This window comes from Myxine glutinosa, chromosome 3 (assembly GCF_964187855.1).
Source record: "Myxine glutinosa chromosome 3, kmMyxGlut1.1, whole genome shotgun sequence".
In the NCBI taxonomy this organism is placed as follows: domain Eukaryota; kingdom Metazoa; phylum Chordata; class Myxini; order Myxiniformes; family Myxinidae; genus Myxine; species Myxine glutinosa.
The window spans coordinates 107789185-107802995 of record NC_136263.1 but is presented as its reverse complement, the minus strand read 5'-3'; the positions used below and the strand labels follow the sequence as shown (position 1 = coordinate 107802995).

Below are 13811 nucleotides of genomic sequence, written 5' to 3'. Positions count from 1 at the left end.
TGTAAGAGCTAAAATAACTCTTAATAAAATTAACGTGTAAGAGCTAAAATAACTCGTAATAAAATTAACGTGTAAGAGCTAAAATAACATAAAATGAACGTGTAAGAGCTAAAATAAGTCTTAATAAAATTAACGTGTAAGAGCTAAAATAACTCTTAATAAAATTAAAGTGTAAGAGCTAAAATAACAATAAAATTAGCGTGTAAGAGCTAAAATAACTCTTAATAAAATTAACGTGTAAGAGCTAAAATAACTCGTAATAAAATTAACGTGTAAGAGCTAAAATAACATAAAATGAACGTGTAAGAGCTAAAATAAGTCTTAATAAAATTAACGTGTAAGAGATAAAATAACTCTTAATAAAATTAACGTGTAAGAGATAAAATAACTTAATAAAATTAACGTGTAAGAGCTAAAATAACAATAAAATTAACGTGTAAGAGCTAAAATAAGTCTTAATAAAATTAACGTGGAAGAGATAAAATAACTCTTAATAAAATTAACGTGTAAGAGCTAAAATAACTTAATAAAATTAATGTGTAAGAGCTATAATAACTCTTAATAAAATTAACGTGTAAGAGCTAAAATAACTTCATAAAATTAACGTGTAAGAGCTAAAATAACTTAATAAAATTAACGTGTAAGAGCTAAAATAACTCTTAATAAAATTAACGTGTAAGAGCTAAAATAACAATAAAATTAACGTGTAAGAGCTAAAATAACTCTTAATAAAATTAACGTGTAAGAGCTAAAATAACTTAATAAAATTAACGTGTAAGAGCTAAAATAACTTAATAAAATTAACATGTAAGAGCTAAAATAACAATAAAATTAACGTGTAAGAGCTAAAATAAGTCTTAATAAAATTAACGTGTAAGAGATAAAATAACTCTTAATAAAATTAACGTGTAAGAGCTAAAATAACTTAATAAAATTAATGTGTAAGAGCTATAATAACTCTTAATAAAATTAACGTGTAAGAGCTAAAATAACTTCATAAAATTAACGTGTAAGAGCTAAAATAACTTAATAAAATTAACGTGTAAGAGCTAAAATAACTCTTAATAAAATTAACGTGTAAGAGTTAAAATAACAATAAAATTAACGTGTAAGAGCTAAAATAACTCTTAATAAAATTAACGTGTAAGAGCTAAAATAACTCGTAATAAAATTAACGTGTAAGAGCTAAAATAACATAAAATTAACGTGTAAGAGCTAAAATAAGTCTTAATAAAATTAACGTGTAAGAGATAAAATAACTCTTAATAAAATTAACGTGTAAGAGATAAAATAACTTAATAAAATTAACGTGTAAGAGCTAAAATAACTTAATAAAATTAACGTGTAAGAGCTAAAATAACTCTTAATAAAATTAACGTGTAAGAGCTAAAATAACAATAAAATTAACGTGTAAGAGCTAAAATAAGTCTTAATAAAATTAATGTGTAAGAGATAAAATAACTCTTAATAAAATTAACGTGTAAGAGCTAAAATAACTCTTAATAAAATTAACGTGTAAGAGCTAAAATAACTTAATAAAATTAACGTGTAAGAGCTAAACTAACTTAATAAAATTAACGTGTAAGAGCTAAAATAGCTCTTAATAAAATTAACGTGTAAGAGTTAAAATAACAATAAAATTAACGTGTAAGAGCTAAAAGAACTCTTAATAAAATTAACGTGTAAGAGCTAAAATAACTTAATAAAATTAACGTGTAAGAGCTAAAATAACTCTTAATAAAATTAATGTGTAAGAGATAAAATAACTTAATAAAATTAACGTGTAAGAGCTAAAATAACTTAATAAAATTAACGTGTAAGAGCTAAAATAACTCTTAATAAAATTAACGTGTAAGAGCTAAAATAACTTCATAAAATTAACGTGTAAGAGCTAAAATAACTCTTAATAAAATTAACGTGTAAGAGCTAAAATAACTTAATAAAATTAACGTGTAAGAGCTAAAATAACTCTTAATAAAATTAACGTGTAAGAGCTAAAATAACTTCATAAAATTAACGTGTAAGAGCTAAAATAACTCGTAATAAAATTAACGTGTAAGAGCTAAAATAACAATAAAATTAACGTGTAAGACCTAAAATAAGTCTTAATAAAATTAACGTGTAAGAGATAAAATAACTCTTAATAAAATTAACGTGTAAGAGATAAAATAACTTAATAAAATTAACGTGTAAGAGCTAAAATAACTTAATAAAATGAACGTGTAAGAGCTAAAATAACTCTTAATAAAATTAACGTGTAAGAGCTAAAATAACAATAAAATTAACATGTAAGAGCTAAAATAAGTCTTAATAAAATTAACGTGTAAGAGATAAAATAACTCTTAATAAAATTAACGTGTAAGAGCTAAAATAACTTAATAAAATTAACGTGTGAGAGCTAAAATAACTTAATAAAATTAACGTGTAAGAGCTAAAATAACTTAATAAAATTAACGTGTAAGAGCTAAAATAACTCTTAATAAAATTAACGTGTAAGAGCTAAAATAACAATAAAATTAACGTGTAAGAGCTAAAATAAGTCTTAATAAAATTAACGTGTAAGAGATAAAATAACTCTTAATAAAATTAACGTGTAAGAGCTAAAATAACTTAATAAAATTAATGTGTAAGAGCTAAAATAACTCTTAATAAAATTAACGTGTAAGAGCTAAAATAACTTCATAAAATTAACGTGTAAGAGCTAAAATAACTTAATAAAATTAACGTGTAAGAGCTAAAATAACTCTTAATAAAATTAACGTGTAAGAGCTAAAATAACAATAAAATTAACGTGTAAGAGCTAAAATAACTCTTAATAAAATTAACGTGTAAGAGCTAAAATAACTCGTAATAAAATTAACGTGTAAGAGCTAAAATAACATAAAATGAACGTGTAAGAGCTAAAATAAGTCTTAATAAAATTAACGTGTAAGAGATAAAATAACTCTTAATAAAATTAACGTGTAAGAGATAAAATAACTTAATAAAATTAACGTGTAAGAGCTAAAATAACTTAATAAAATTAACGTGTAAGAGCTAAAATAACTCTTAATAACATTAAAGTGTAAGAGCTAAAATAACAATAAAATTAACGTGTAAGAGCTAAAATAAGTCTTAATAAAATTAATGTGTAAGAGATAAAATAACTCTTAATAAAATTAACGTGTAAGAGCTAAAATAACTTAATAAAATTAACGTGTAAGAGCTAAAATAACTCTTAATAAAATTAACGTGTAAGAGCTAAAATAACTTAATAAAATTAACGTGTAAGAGCTAAAATAAGTCTTAATAAAATTAACGTGTAAGAGATAAAATAACTCTTAATAAAATTAACGTGTAAGAGCTAAAATAACTTAATAAAATTAACGTGTAAGAGCTAAAATAACTCTTAATAAAATTAACGTGTAAGAGCTAAAATAACTTAATAAAATTAACGTGTAAGAGCTAAAATAACTTAATAAAATTAACGTGTAAGAGCTAAAATAACTCTTAATAAAATTAACGTGTAAGAGCTAAAATAACAATAAAATTAACGTGTAAGAGCTAAAATAACTGAATAAAATTAACGTGTAAGAGATAAAATACCAATAAAATTAACGTGTAAGAGCTAAAATACCAATAAAATTAACGTGTAAGAGCTAAAATAACTTAAGAAAATTAACGTGTAAGAGCTAAAATAACTTCATAAAATTAACGTGTAAGAGCTAAAATAACTTCATAAAATTAACGTGTAAGAGCTAAAATAACTCTTAATAAAATTAACGTGTAAGAGCTAAAATAACAATAAAATTAACGTGTAAGAGCTAAAATAACTCTTAATAAAATTAACGTGTAAGAGCTAAAATAACTCGTAATAAAATTAACGTGTAAGAGCTAAAATAACATAAAATGAACGTGTAAGAGCTAAAATAAGTCTTAATAAAATTAACGTGTAAGAGATAAAATAACTCTTAATAAAATTAACGTGCAAGAGCTAAAATAACTTAATAAAATTAACGTGTAAGAGCTAAAATAACTCTTAATAAAATTAACGTGTAAGAGCTAAAATAACAATAAAATTAACGTGTAAGAGCTAAAATAACTTAATAAAATTAACGTGTAAGAGCTAAAATAACTCTTAATAAAATTAACGTGTAAGAGCTAAAATAACAATAAAATTAACGTGTAAGAGCTAAAATAAGTCTTAATAAAATTAACGTGTAAGAGCTAAAATAACTCTTAATAAAATTAACGTGTAAGAGCTAAAATAACTTAATAAAATTAACGTGTAAGAGCTAAAATAACATAAAATGAACGTGTAAGAGCTAAAATAACTCTTAATAAAATGAACGTGTAAGAGCTAAAATAACTCGTAATAAAATTAACGTGTAAGAGCTAAAATAACATAAAATGAACGTGTAAGAGCTAAAATAAGTCTTAATAAAATTAACGTGTAAGAGCTAAAATAACTCTTAATAAAATTAAAGTGTAAGAGCTAAAATAACAATAAAATTAGCGTGTAAGAGCTAAAATAACTCTTAATAAAATTAACGTGTAAGAGCTAAAATAACTCGTAATAAAATTAACGTGTAAGAGCTAAAATAACATAAAATGAACGTGTAAGAGCTAAAATAAGTCTTAATAAAATTAACGTGTAAGAGATAAAATAACTCTTAATAAAATTAACGTGTAAGAGATAAAATAACTTAATAAAATTAACGTGAAAGAGCTAAAATAACTTAATAAAATTAACGTGTGAGAGCTAAAATAACTCTTAATAAAATTAACGTGTAAGAGCTAAAATAACAATAAAATTAACGTGTAAGAGCTAAAATAAGTCTTAATAAAATTAACGTGTAAGAGATAAAATAACTCTTAATAAAATTAACGTGTAAGAGCTAAAATAACTTTATGAAATTAACGTGTAAGAGCTAAAATAACTCTTAATAAAATTAACGTGTAAGCGCTAAAATAACTTAATAAAATTAACGTGTAAGAGCTAAAATAACTTAATAAAATTAACGTGTCAGAGCTAAAATAGCTCTTAATAAAATTAACGTGTAAGAGCTAAAATAACAATAAAATTAACGTGTAAGAGCTAAAAGAACTCTTAATAAAATTAACGTGTAAGAGCTAAAATAACTTAATAAAATTAACGTGTAAGAGCTAAAATAACTCTTAATAAAATTAACGTGTAAGAGATAAAATAACTTAATAAAATTAACGTGTAAGAGCTAAAATAACTTAATAAAATTAACATGTAAGAGCTAAAATAACTCTTAATAAAATTAACGTGTAAGAGCTAAAATAACAATAAAATTAACGTGTAAGAGCTAAAATAAGTCTTAATAAAATTAACGTGTAAGAGCTAAAATAACTCTTAATAAAATTAACGTGTAAGAGCTAAAATAACTTAATAAAATTAACGTGTAAGAGCTAAAATAACTCTTAATAAAATTAACGTGTAAGAGCTAAAATAACTTCATAAAATTAACGTGTAAGAGCTAAAATAACTCTTAATAAAATTAACGTGTAAGAGCTAAAATAACTCGTAATAAAATTAACGTGTAAGAGCTAAAATAACAATAAAATTAACGTGTAAGACCTAAAATAAGTCTTAATAAAATTAACGTGTAAGAGATAAAATAACTCTTAATAAAATTAACGTGTAAGAGAAAAAATAACTTAATAAAATTAACGTGTAAGAGCTAAAATAACTTAATAAAATGAACGTGTAAGAGCTAAAATAACTCTTAATAAAATTAACGTGTAAGAGCTAAAATAACAATAAAATTAACATGTAAGAGCTAAAATAAGTCTTAAAAAAATTAACGTGTAAGAGATAAAATAACTCTTAATAAAATTAACGTGTAAGAGCTAAAATAACTTAATAAAATTAACGTGTGAGAGCTAAAATAACTTAATAAAATTAACGTGTAAGAGCTAAAATAACTTAATAAAATTAACGTGTAAGAGCTAAAATAACTCTTAATAAAATTAACGTGTAAGAGCTAAAATAACAATAAAATTAACGTGTAAGAGCTAAAATAAGTCTTAATAAAATTAACGTGTAAGAGATAAAATAACTCTTAATAAAATTAACGTGTAAGAGCTAAAATAACTTAATAAAATTAATGTGTAAGAGCTAAAATAACTCTTAATAAAATTAACGTGTAAGAGCTAAAATAACTTCATAAAATTAACGTGTAAGAGCTAAAATAACTTAATAAAATTAACGTGTAAGAGCTAAAATAACTCTTAATAAAATTAACGTGTAAGAGCTAAAATAACAATAAAATTAACGTGTAAGAGCTAAAATAACTCTTAATAAAATTAACGTGTAAGAGCTAAAATAACTCGTAATAAAATTAACGTGTAAGAGCTAAAATAACATAAAATGAACGTGTAAGAGCTAAAATAAGTCTTAATAAAATTAACGTGTAAGAGATAAAATAACTCTTAATAAAATTAACGTGTAAGAGATAAAATAACTTAATAAAATTAACGTGTAAGAGCTAAAATAACTTAATAAAATTAACGTGTAAGAGCTAAAATAACTCTTAATAACATTAAAGTGTAAGAGCTAAAATAACTTCATAAAATTAACGTGTAAGAGCTAAAATAAGTCTTAATAAAATTAACGTGTAAGAGATAAAATAACTCTTAATAAAATTAACGTGTAAGAGATAAAATAACTTAATAAAATTAACGTGTAAGAGCTAAAATAACTTAATAAAATTAACATGTAAGAGCTAAAATAACTCTTAATAAAATTAACGTGTAAGAGCTAAAATAACAATAAAATTAACGTGTAAGAGCTAAAATAAGTCTTAATAAAATTAACGTGTAAGAGCTAAAATAACTCTTAATAAAATTAACGTGTAAGAGCTAAAATAACTTAATAAAATTAACGTGTAAGAGCTAAAATAACTCTTAATAAAATTAACGTGTAAGAGCTAAAATAACTTCATAAAATTAACGTGTAAGAGCTAAAATAACTCTTAATAAAATTAACGTGTAAGAGCTAAAATAACTCGTAATAAAATTAACGTGTAAGAGCTAAAATAACAATAAAATTAACGTGTAAGACCTAAAATAAGTCTTAATAAAATTAACGTGTAAGAGATAAAATAACTCTTAATAAAATTAACGTGTAAGAGAAAAAATAACTTAATAAAATTAACGTGTAAGAGCTAAAATAACTTAATAAAATGAACGTGTAAGAGCTAAAATAACTCTTAATAAAATTAACGTGTAAGAGCTAAAATAACAATAAAATTAACATGTAAGAGCTAAAATAAGTCTTAAAAAAATTAACGTGTAAGAGATAAAATAACTCTTAATAAAATTAACGTGTAAGAGCTAAAATAACTTAATAAAATTAACGTGTGAGAGCTAAAATAACTTAATAAAATTAACGTGTAAGAGCTAAAATAACTTAATAAAATTAACGTGTAAGAGCTAAAATAACTCTTAATAAAATTAACGTGTAAGAGCTAAAATAACAATAAAATTAACGTGTAAGAGCTAAAATAAGTCTTAATAAAATTAACGTGTAAGAGATAAAATAACTCTTAATAAAATTAACGTGTAAGAGCTAAAATAACTTAATAAAATTAATGTGTAAGAGCTAAAATAACTCTTAATAAAATTAACGTGTAAGAGCTAAAATAACTTCATAAAATTAACGTGTAAGAGCTAAAATAACTTAATAAAATTAACGTGTAAGAGCTAAAATAACTCTTAATAAAATTAACGTGTAAGAGCTAAAATAACAATAAAATTAACGTGTAAGAGCTAAAATAACTCTTAATAAAATTAACGTGTAAGAGCTAAAATAACTCGTAATAAAATTAACGTGTAAGAGCTAAAATAACATAAAATGAACGTGTAAGAGCTAAAATAAGTCTTAATAAAATTAACGTGTAAGAGATAAAATAACTCTTAATAAAATTAACGTGTAAGAGCTAAAATAACTTAATAAAATTAACATGTAAGAGCTAAAATAACTCTTAATAAAATTAACGTGTAAGAGCTAAAATAACAATAAAATTAACGTGTAAGAGCTAAAATAAGTCTTAATAAAATTAACGTGTAAGAGCTAAAATAACTCTTAATAAAATTAACGTGTAAGAGCTAAAATAACTTAATAAAATTAACGTGTAAGAGCTAAAATAACTCTTAATAAAATTAACGTGTAAGAGCTAAAATAACTTCATAAAATTAACGTGTAAGAGCTAAAATAACTCTTAATAAAATTAACGTGTAAGAGCTAAAATAACTCGTAATAAAATTAACGTGTAAGAGCTAAAATAACAATAAAATTAACGTGTAAGACCTAAAATAAGTCTTAATAAAATTAACGTGTAAGAGATAAAATAACTCTTAATAAAATTAACGTGTAAGAGAAAAAATAACTTAATAAAATTAACGTGTAAGAGCTAAAATAACTTAATAAAATGAACGTGTAAGAGCTAAAATAACTCTTAATAAAATTAACGTGTAAGAGCTAAAATAACAATAAAATTAACATGTAAGAGCTAAAATAAGTCTTAAAAAAATTAACGTGTAAGAGATAAAATAACTCTTAATAAAATTAACGTGTAAGAGCTAAAATAACTTAATAAAATTAACGTGTGAGAGCTAAAATAACTTAATAAAATTAACGTGTAAGAGCTAAAATAACTTAATAAAATTAACGTGTAAGAGCTAAAATAACTCTTAATAAAATTAACGTGTAAGAGCTAAAATAACAATAAAATTAACGTGTAAGAGCTAAAATAAGTCTTAATAAAATTAACGTGTAAGAGATAAAATAACTCTTAATAAAATTAACGTGTAAGAGCTAAAATAACTTAATAAAATTAATGTGTAAGAGCTAAAATAACTCTTAATAAAATTAACGTGTAAGAGCTAAAATAACTTCATAAAATTAACGTGTAAGAGCTAAAATAACTTAATAAAATTAACATGTAAGAGCTAAAATAACTCTTAATAAAATTAACGTGTAAGAGCTAAAATAACAATAAAATTAACGTGTAAGAGCTAAAATAACTCTTAATAAAATTAACGTGTAAGAGCTAAAATAACTTAATAAAATTAACGTGTAAGAGCTAAAATAACTTAATAAAATTAACGTGTAAGAGCTAAAATAACTCTTAATAAAATTAACGTGTAAGAGCTAAAATAACAATAAAATTAACGTGTAAGAGCTAAAATAACTTAATAAAATTAACGTGTAAGAGATAAAATACCAATAAAATTAACGTGTAAGAGCTAAAATACCAATAAAATTAACGTGTAAGAGCTAAAATAACTTAAGAAAATTAACGTGTAAGAGCTAAAATAACTTCATAAAATTAACGTGTAAGAGCTAAAATAACTTCATAAAATTAACGTGTAAGAGCTAAAATAACTCTTAATAAAATTAACGTGTAAGAGCTAAAATAACTCGTAATAAAATTAACGTGTAAGAGCTAAAATAACAATAAAATTAACGTGCAAGACCTAAAATAAGTCTTAATAAAATTAATGTGTAAGAGATAAAATAACTCTTAATAAAATTAACGTGTAAGAGATAAAATAACTTAATAAAACTAACGTGTAAGAGCTAAAATAACTTAATAAAATTAACGTGTAAGAGCTAAAATAACAATAAAATTAACGTGTAAGAGCTAAAATAAGTCTTAATAAAATTAACGTGTAAGAGATAAAATAACTCTTAATAAAATTAACGTGTAAGAGCTAAAATAACTTAATAAAATTAACGTGTGAGAGCTAAAATAACTTAATAAAATTAACGTGTAAGAGCTAAAATAACTTAATAAAATTAACGTGTGAGAGCTAAAATAACTTAATAAAATTAACATGTAAGAGCTAAAATAACTTAATAAAATTAACGTGTAAGAGCTAAAATAACAATAAAATTAACGTGTAAGAGCTAAAATAAGTCTTAATAAAATTAACGTGTAAGAGATAAAATAACTCTTAATAAAATTAACGTGTAAGAGCTAAAATAACTTAATAAAATTAATGTGTAAGAGCTATAATAACTCTTAATAAAATTAACGTGTAAGAGCTAAAATAACTTCATAAAATTAACGTGTAAGAGCTAAAATAACTTAATAAAATTAACGTGTAAGAGCTAAAATAACTTAATAAAATTAACGTGTAAGAGCTAAAATAACAATAAAATTAACGTGTAAGAGCTAAAATAACTCTTAATAAAATTAACGTGTAAGAGCTAAAAGAACTCTTAATAAAATTAACGTGTAAGAGCTAAAATAACTTAATAAAATTAACGTGTAAGAGCTAAAATAACTCTTAATAAAATTAACGTGTAAGAGCTAAAATAACTTCATAAAATTAACGTGTAAGAGCTAAAATAACTCTTAATAAAATTAACGTGTAAGAGCTAAAATAACTTAATAAAATTAACGTGTAAGAGCTAAAATAACTCTTAATAAAATTAACGTGTAAGAGCTAAAATAACTCTTAATAAAATTAACGTGTAAGAGCTAAAATAACTCGTAATAAAATTAACGTGTAAGAGCTAAAATAACAATAAAATTAACGTGTAAGACCTAAAATAAGTCTTAATAAAATTAACGTGTAAGAGATAAAATAACTCTTCATAAAATTAACGTGTAAGAGATAAAATAACTTAATAAAATTAACGTGTAAGAGCTAAAATAACTTAATAAAATTGACGTGTAAGAGCTAAAATCACTCTTAATAAAATTAACGTGTAAGAGCTAAAATAACAATAAAATTAACGTGTAAGAGCTAAAATAAGTCTTAATAAAATTAACGTGTAAGAGATAAAATAACTCTTAATAAAATTAACGTGTAAGAGCTAAAATAACTTAATAAAATTAACGTGTAAGAGCTAAAATAACTCTTAATAAAATTAACGTGTAAGAGCTAAAATAACAATAAAATTAACGTGTAAGAGCTAAAATAACTTAATAAAATTAACGTGTAAGAGATAAAATACCAATAAAATTAACGTGTAAGAGCTAAAATACCAATAAAATTAACGTGTAAGAGCTAAAATAACTTAATAAAATTAACGTGTAAGAGCTAAAATAACTTAATAAAATTAACGTGTAAGAGCTAAAATAACTTCATAAAATTAACGTGTAAGAGCTAAAATAACTCTTAATAAAATTAACGTGTAAGAGCTAAAATAACTCGTAATAAAATTAACGTGTAAGAGCTAAAATAACAATAAAATTAACGTGTAAGAGCTAAAATAATAGGCTTAATAACTCGAGTGATTGGTGGTATTTAAACTTACATGGCAGGATGTTCGTATAGCGGTTCCTTTCCCGATTCTCTGGCAGCCTAGCCACAGAGATAATCTCGCATCTTCCTACGTCTTGAAGTTTCTGCAAGGACATGAGGCATTCACTGGTGGCTTTCAGAGTTAGGAGCTGTACTGTACATGCATTATATGAGCTGGTAGGATAGCTTAGACTTCAGAGGTAGGTATACGCACTCTCATTGACCCAGCTATAAACTCCCACCCTGGTGATTTGCATGCAAGGCGAGACATCAATGTGTGCGCTGTCCATTGCATGGACGTCAAGCAAGAGTACTCGTCTGCCAGCACGGCTTGTTAGTGGATGTTAAAGATCCTACGCTGTCTTTCATCAAGAGTGAGCGAGTTATTGCCGGTGGTCTGAACCAAGGCCGTAGACCATTAGGTAAACTGGGCACCCAGAGCGGAAAAATTTGGGGGCATCAAAATTAAATGAAACAATGACTCATGAAATTAAACAAGTAAACTTTGAGTTTTTCTTTAATAAAAACTGTTATGTGTATAGCCAGCTCCACACACCAGATGACCAGATGTCCCTGACCCCAAACCCCCACCGGTGATGCCGAAAGTACACCCCGTGATCGTGCGTTGAAGTTCTTCATCCATATGCAGCACAAGTCTGCGGAGTGGCATCATTGGCTGATGGCGCTGCTGTGCAGCTAATGCAATCCCTCTGCTGGTTTGGGCAGGAATTTGGCCATGGTGCCGGCGATAGCTCGCCTCCTCTTTGGGACCCTCGTTTAACGCCCATTTGATGGACAGCACACACATTGATGAATTACCGTGCCTGCGAAACACCAGGATGACCGTTTATAGTTTGGTCGGGATTCAAACCCAGGCTAGACAGCTTAGAGGCGAGTGTGCATACATCCAGGTCTAGACTATCCTGTCAGCCCCTGTGTTTAAGTATAAGAACCACCAACGCCACCTGAAAACTGCTGGTAATGGTGGGCGTGTCGCAGGCTCAAGCAGCCCGTGGAGAATCAATGGCAGACAATCGCAAGATAACAATAGCAAAGGGGCGGAGTTATCTGGCAGAGAGGAAGCTCAGCAGTTGCACTTTCTGTTAACAATTTGTTGGGGGTGTTGAATGAATTGCAAGCCATTGCAAGATGACTTCCAAAGTTGGCACGACCACCAGATATTTCAAACTTTGTTTGCAAAAATAATCTCACAGATAATGTCCCCAACACATTTATTCCTCTCCACATCCTCTTCACCCTCCCTGTACTTCTGTGGTCAATCATACGAACTAGCATGTAGAATCATACAAACATAATCATAAAACTTTAAACAAACAAACAAAAAAATACCTATTTGGGGGGGGGGGCAACCCCCCCCCCCCACCCCAACCCCATATCCTCCTAAGACCCCAATTTTTCTAATGCCCTGAACAAACATTGGTACATCACGGGTGATTAAGGTCGAGGTGAAGTTTCATCAAAATTGCGTGTGTAGTTTCTGAGAAGAAAGCAAATACCTCTTTTGGGGGGCAGCCCCCCCATACACCCCCAAAGGGGCAGATTTTTTTTCAATGCCGTGAACAAACTTTAGTCACAACAGAACAAATATAATTTGTGCTAAATTTGGTCGCAATCCCATCAGCGGTTTCGGAGAAGAAGTTTCAAGTGTTTTCGGACGGACGGACGGACTGACGGGACAGACGACGCACCATCGCATAAGCTCCCCAGAACTTCGTTCCAAGTGAGCTAAAAATGCACAATATGCATTTTCAAGAGTTAATAGTGCCCCCTCTTCCGCCAAGGGCAAATCTGAAGGTTCACCTAGGGTGCCAAATGCTCTTGCACCGGCCCTGCTCTGAGCAAATAAAAAAGTCCTGCCCTGAATGATTGTGGGAAGGCAACGGCAAACCCCCCCCCCCCCCCCCACCCACCCAGTATACCCTTTGCCCAAGAGACTGCCTTGGTAGAACCGAGGCTCGATAAAAAGTGTAGTATATTGATGATTTATTACACATGTCAAAATGGCGGAACTATATTTCATGACCCTTGTACTCTCCATACGTGTCCCTTCCCTTTCTCCAATTAGTTCCCTACGGGATTCACGGGAGAGGACTATAGGTGTGCTCTCCCTCTGTCGGTACGTCCACCTGTCCTTCCGTCCATCCCACCTGTGGTTTTCCAAAGTTCCCACCCTCACCCTTTAACATATTCAACTGAAACTTGGTACATAGCTTTATCATGATAAGTTAACAGAACACATTCGAGTTTCAGGGCATTTCCTAAATTTTTCACGGAGTTATGCCCTTTCTAACTTTATACATGGCTCAGTTTTCAGCTGCCCTGACTCCACCCCTCTACTTTACACCCATTGGCTGGACAGGTAGCCTGACTGCAGCCCAATGAAGCAGCACAGATCGGCAGGCCTCGGGCCTTAGGCCTGGGAGTTAGTGCATGACCCAGTGCAATTGGAATTATCCCAGGTATATAACCACGATGTATTATATATGCACTTGAGCCGTACACATGTTTTTGCTTCATGTATGTAC

At 27.0% G+C, this 13811-nt stretch overlaps 1 protein-coding gene across 8 annotated transcripts in view; it reads right to left on the bottom strand.

The window, feature by feature from the left end:
- The window catches only part of LOC137413458 (receptor-type tyrosine-protein phosphatase H-like), a 308008-nt gene that overhangs the window by 112398 nt on the left and 181799 nt on the right, over positions 1 to 13811 (bottom strand). For all 8 annotated transcript variants that reach the window (XM_078774403.1, XM_078774405.1, XM_078774399.1 and 5 more), the window contains one exon: positions 11279 to 11369. In XM_078774403.1, the coding sequence (XP_078630529.1) occupies positions 11279 to 11369 (91 nt within the window). The remainder of the gene's footprint in view (positions 1 to 11278; positions 11370 to 13811) is intronic.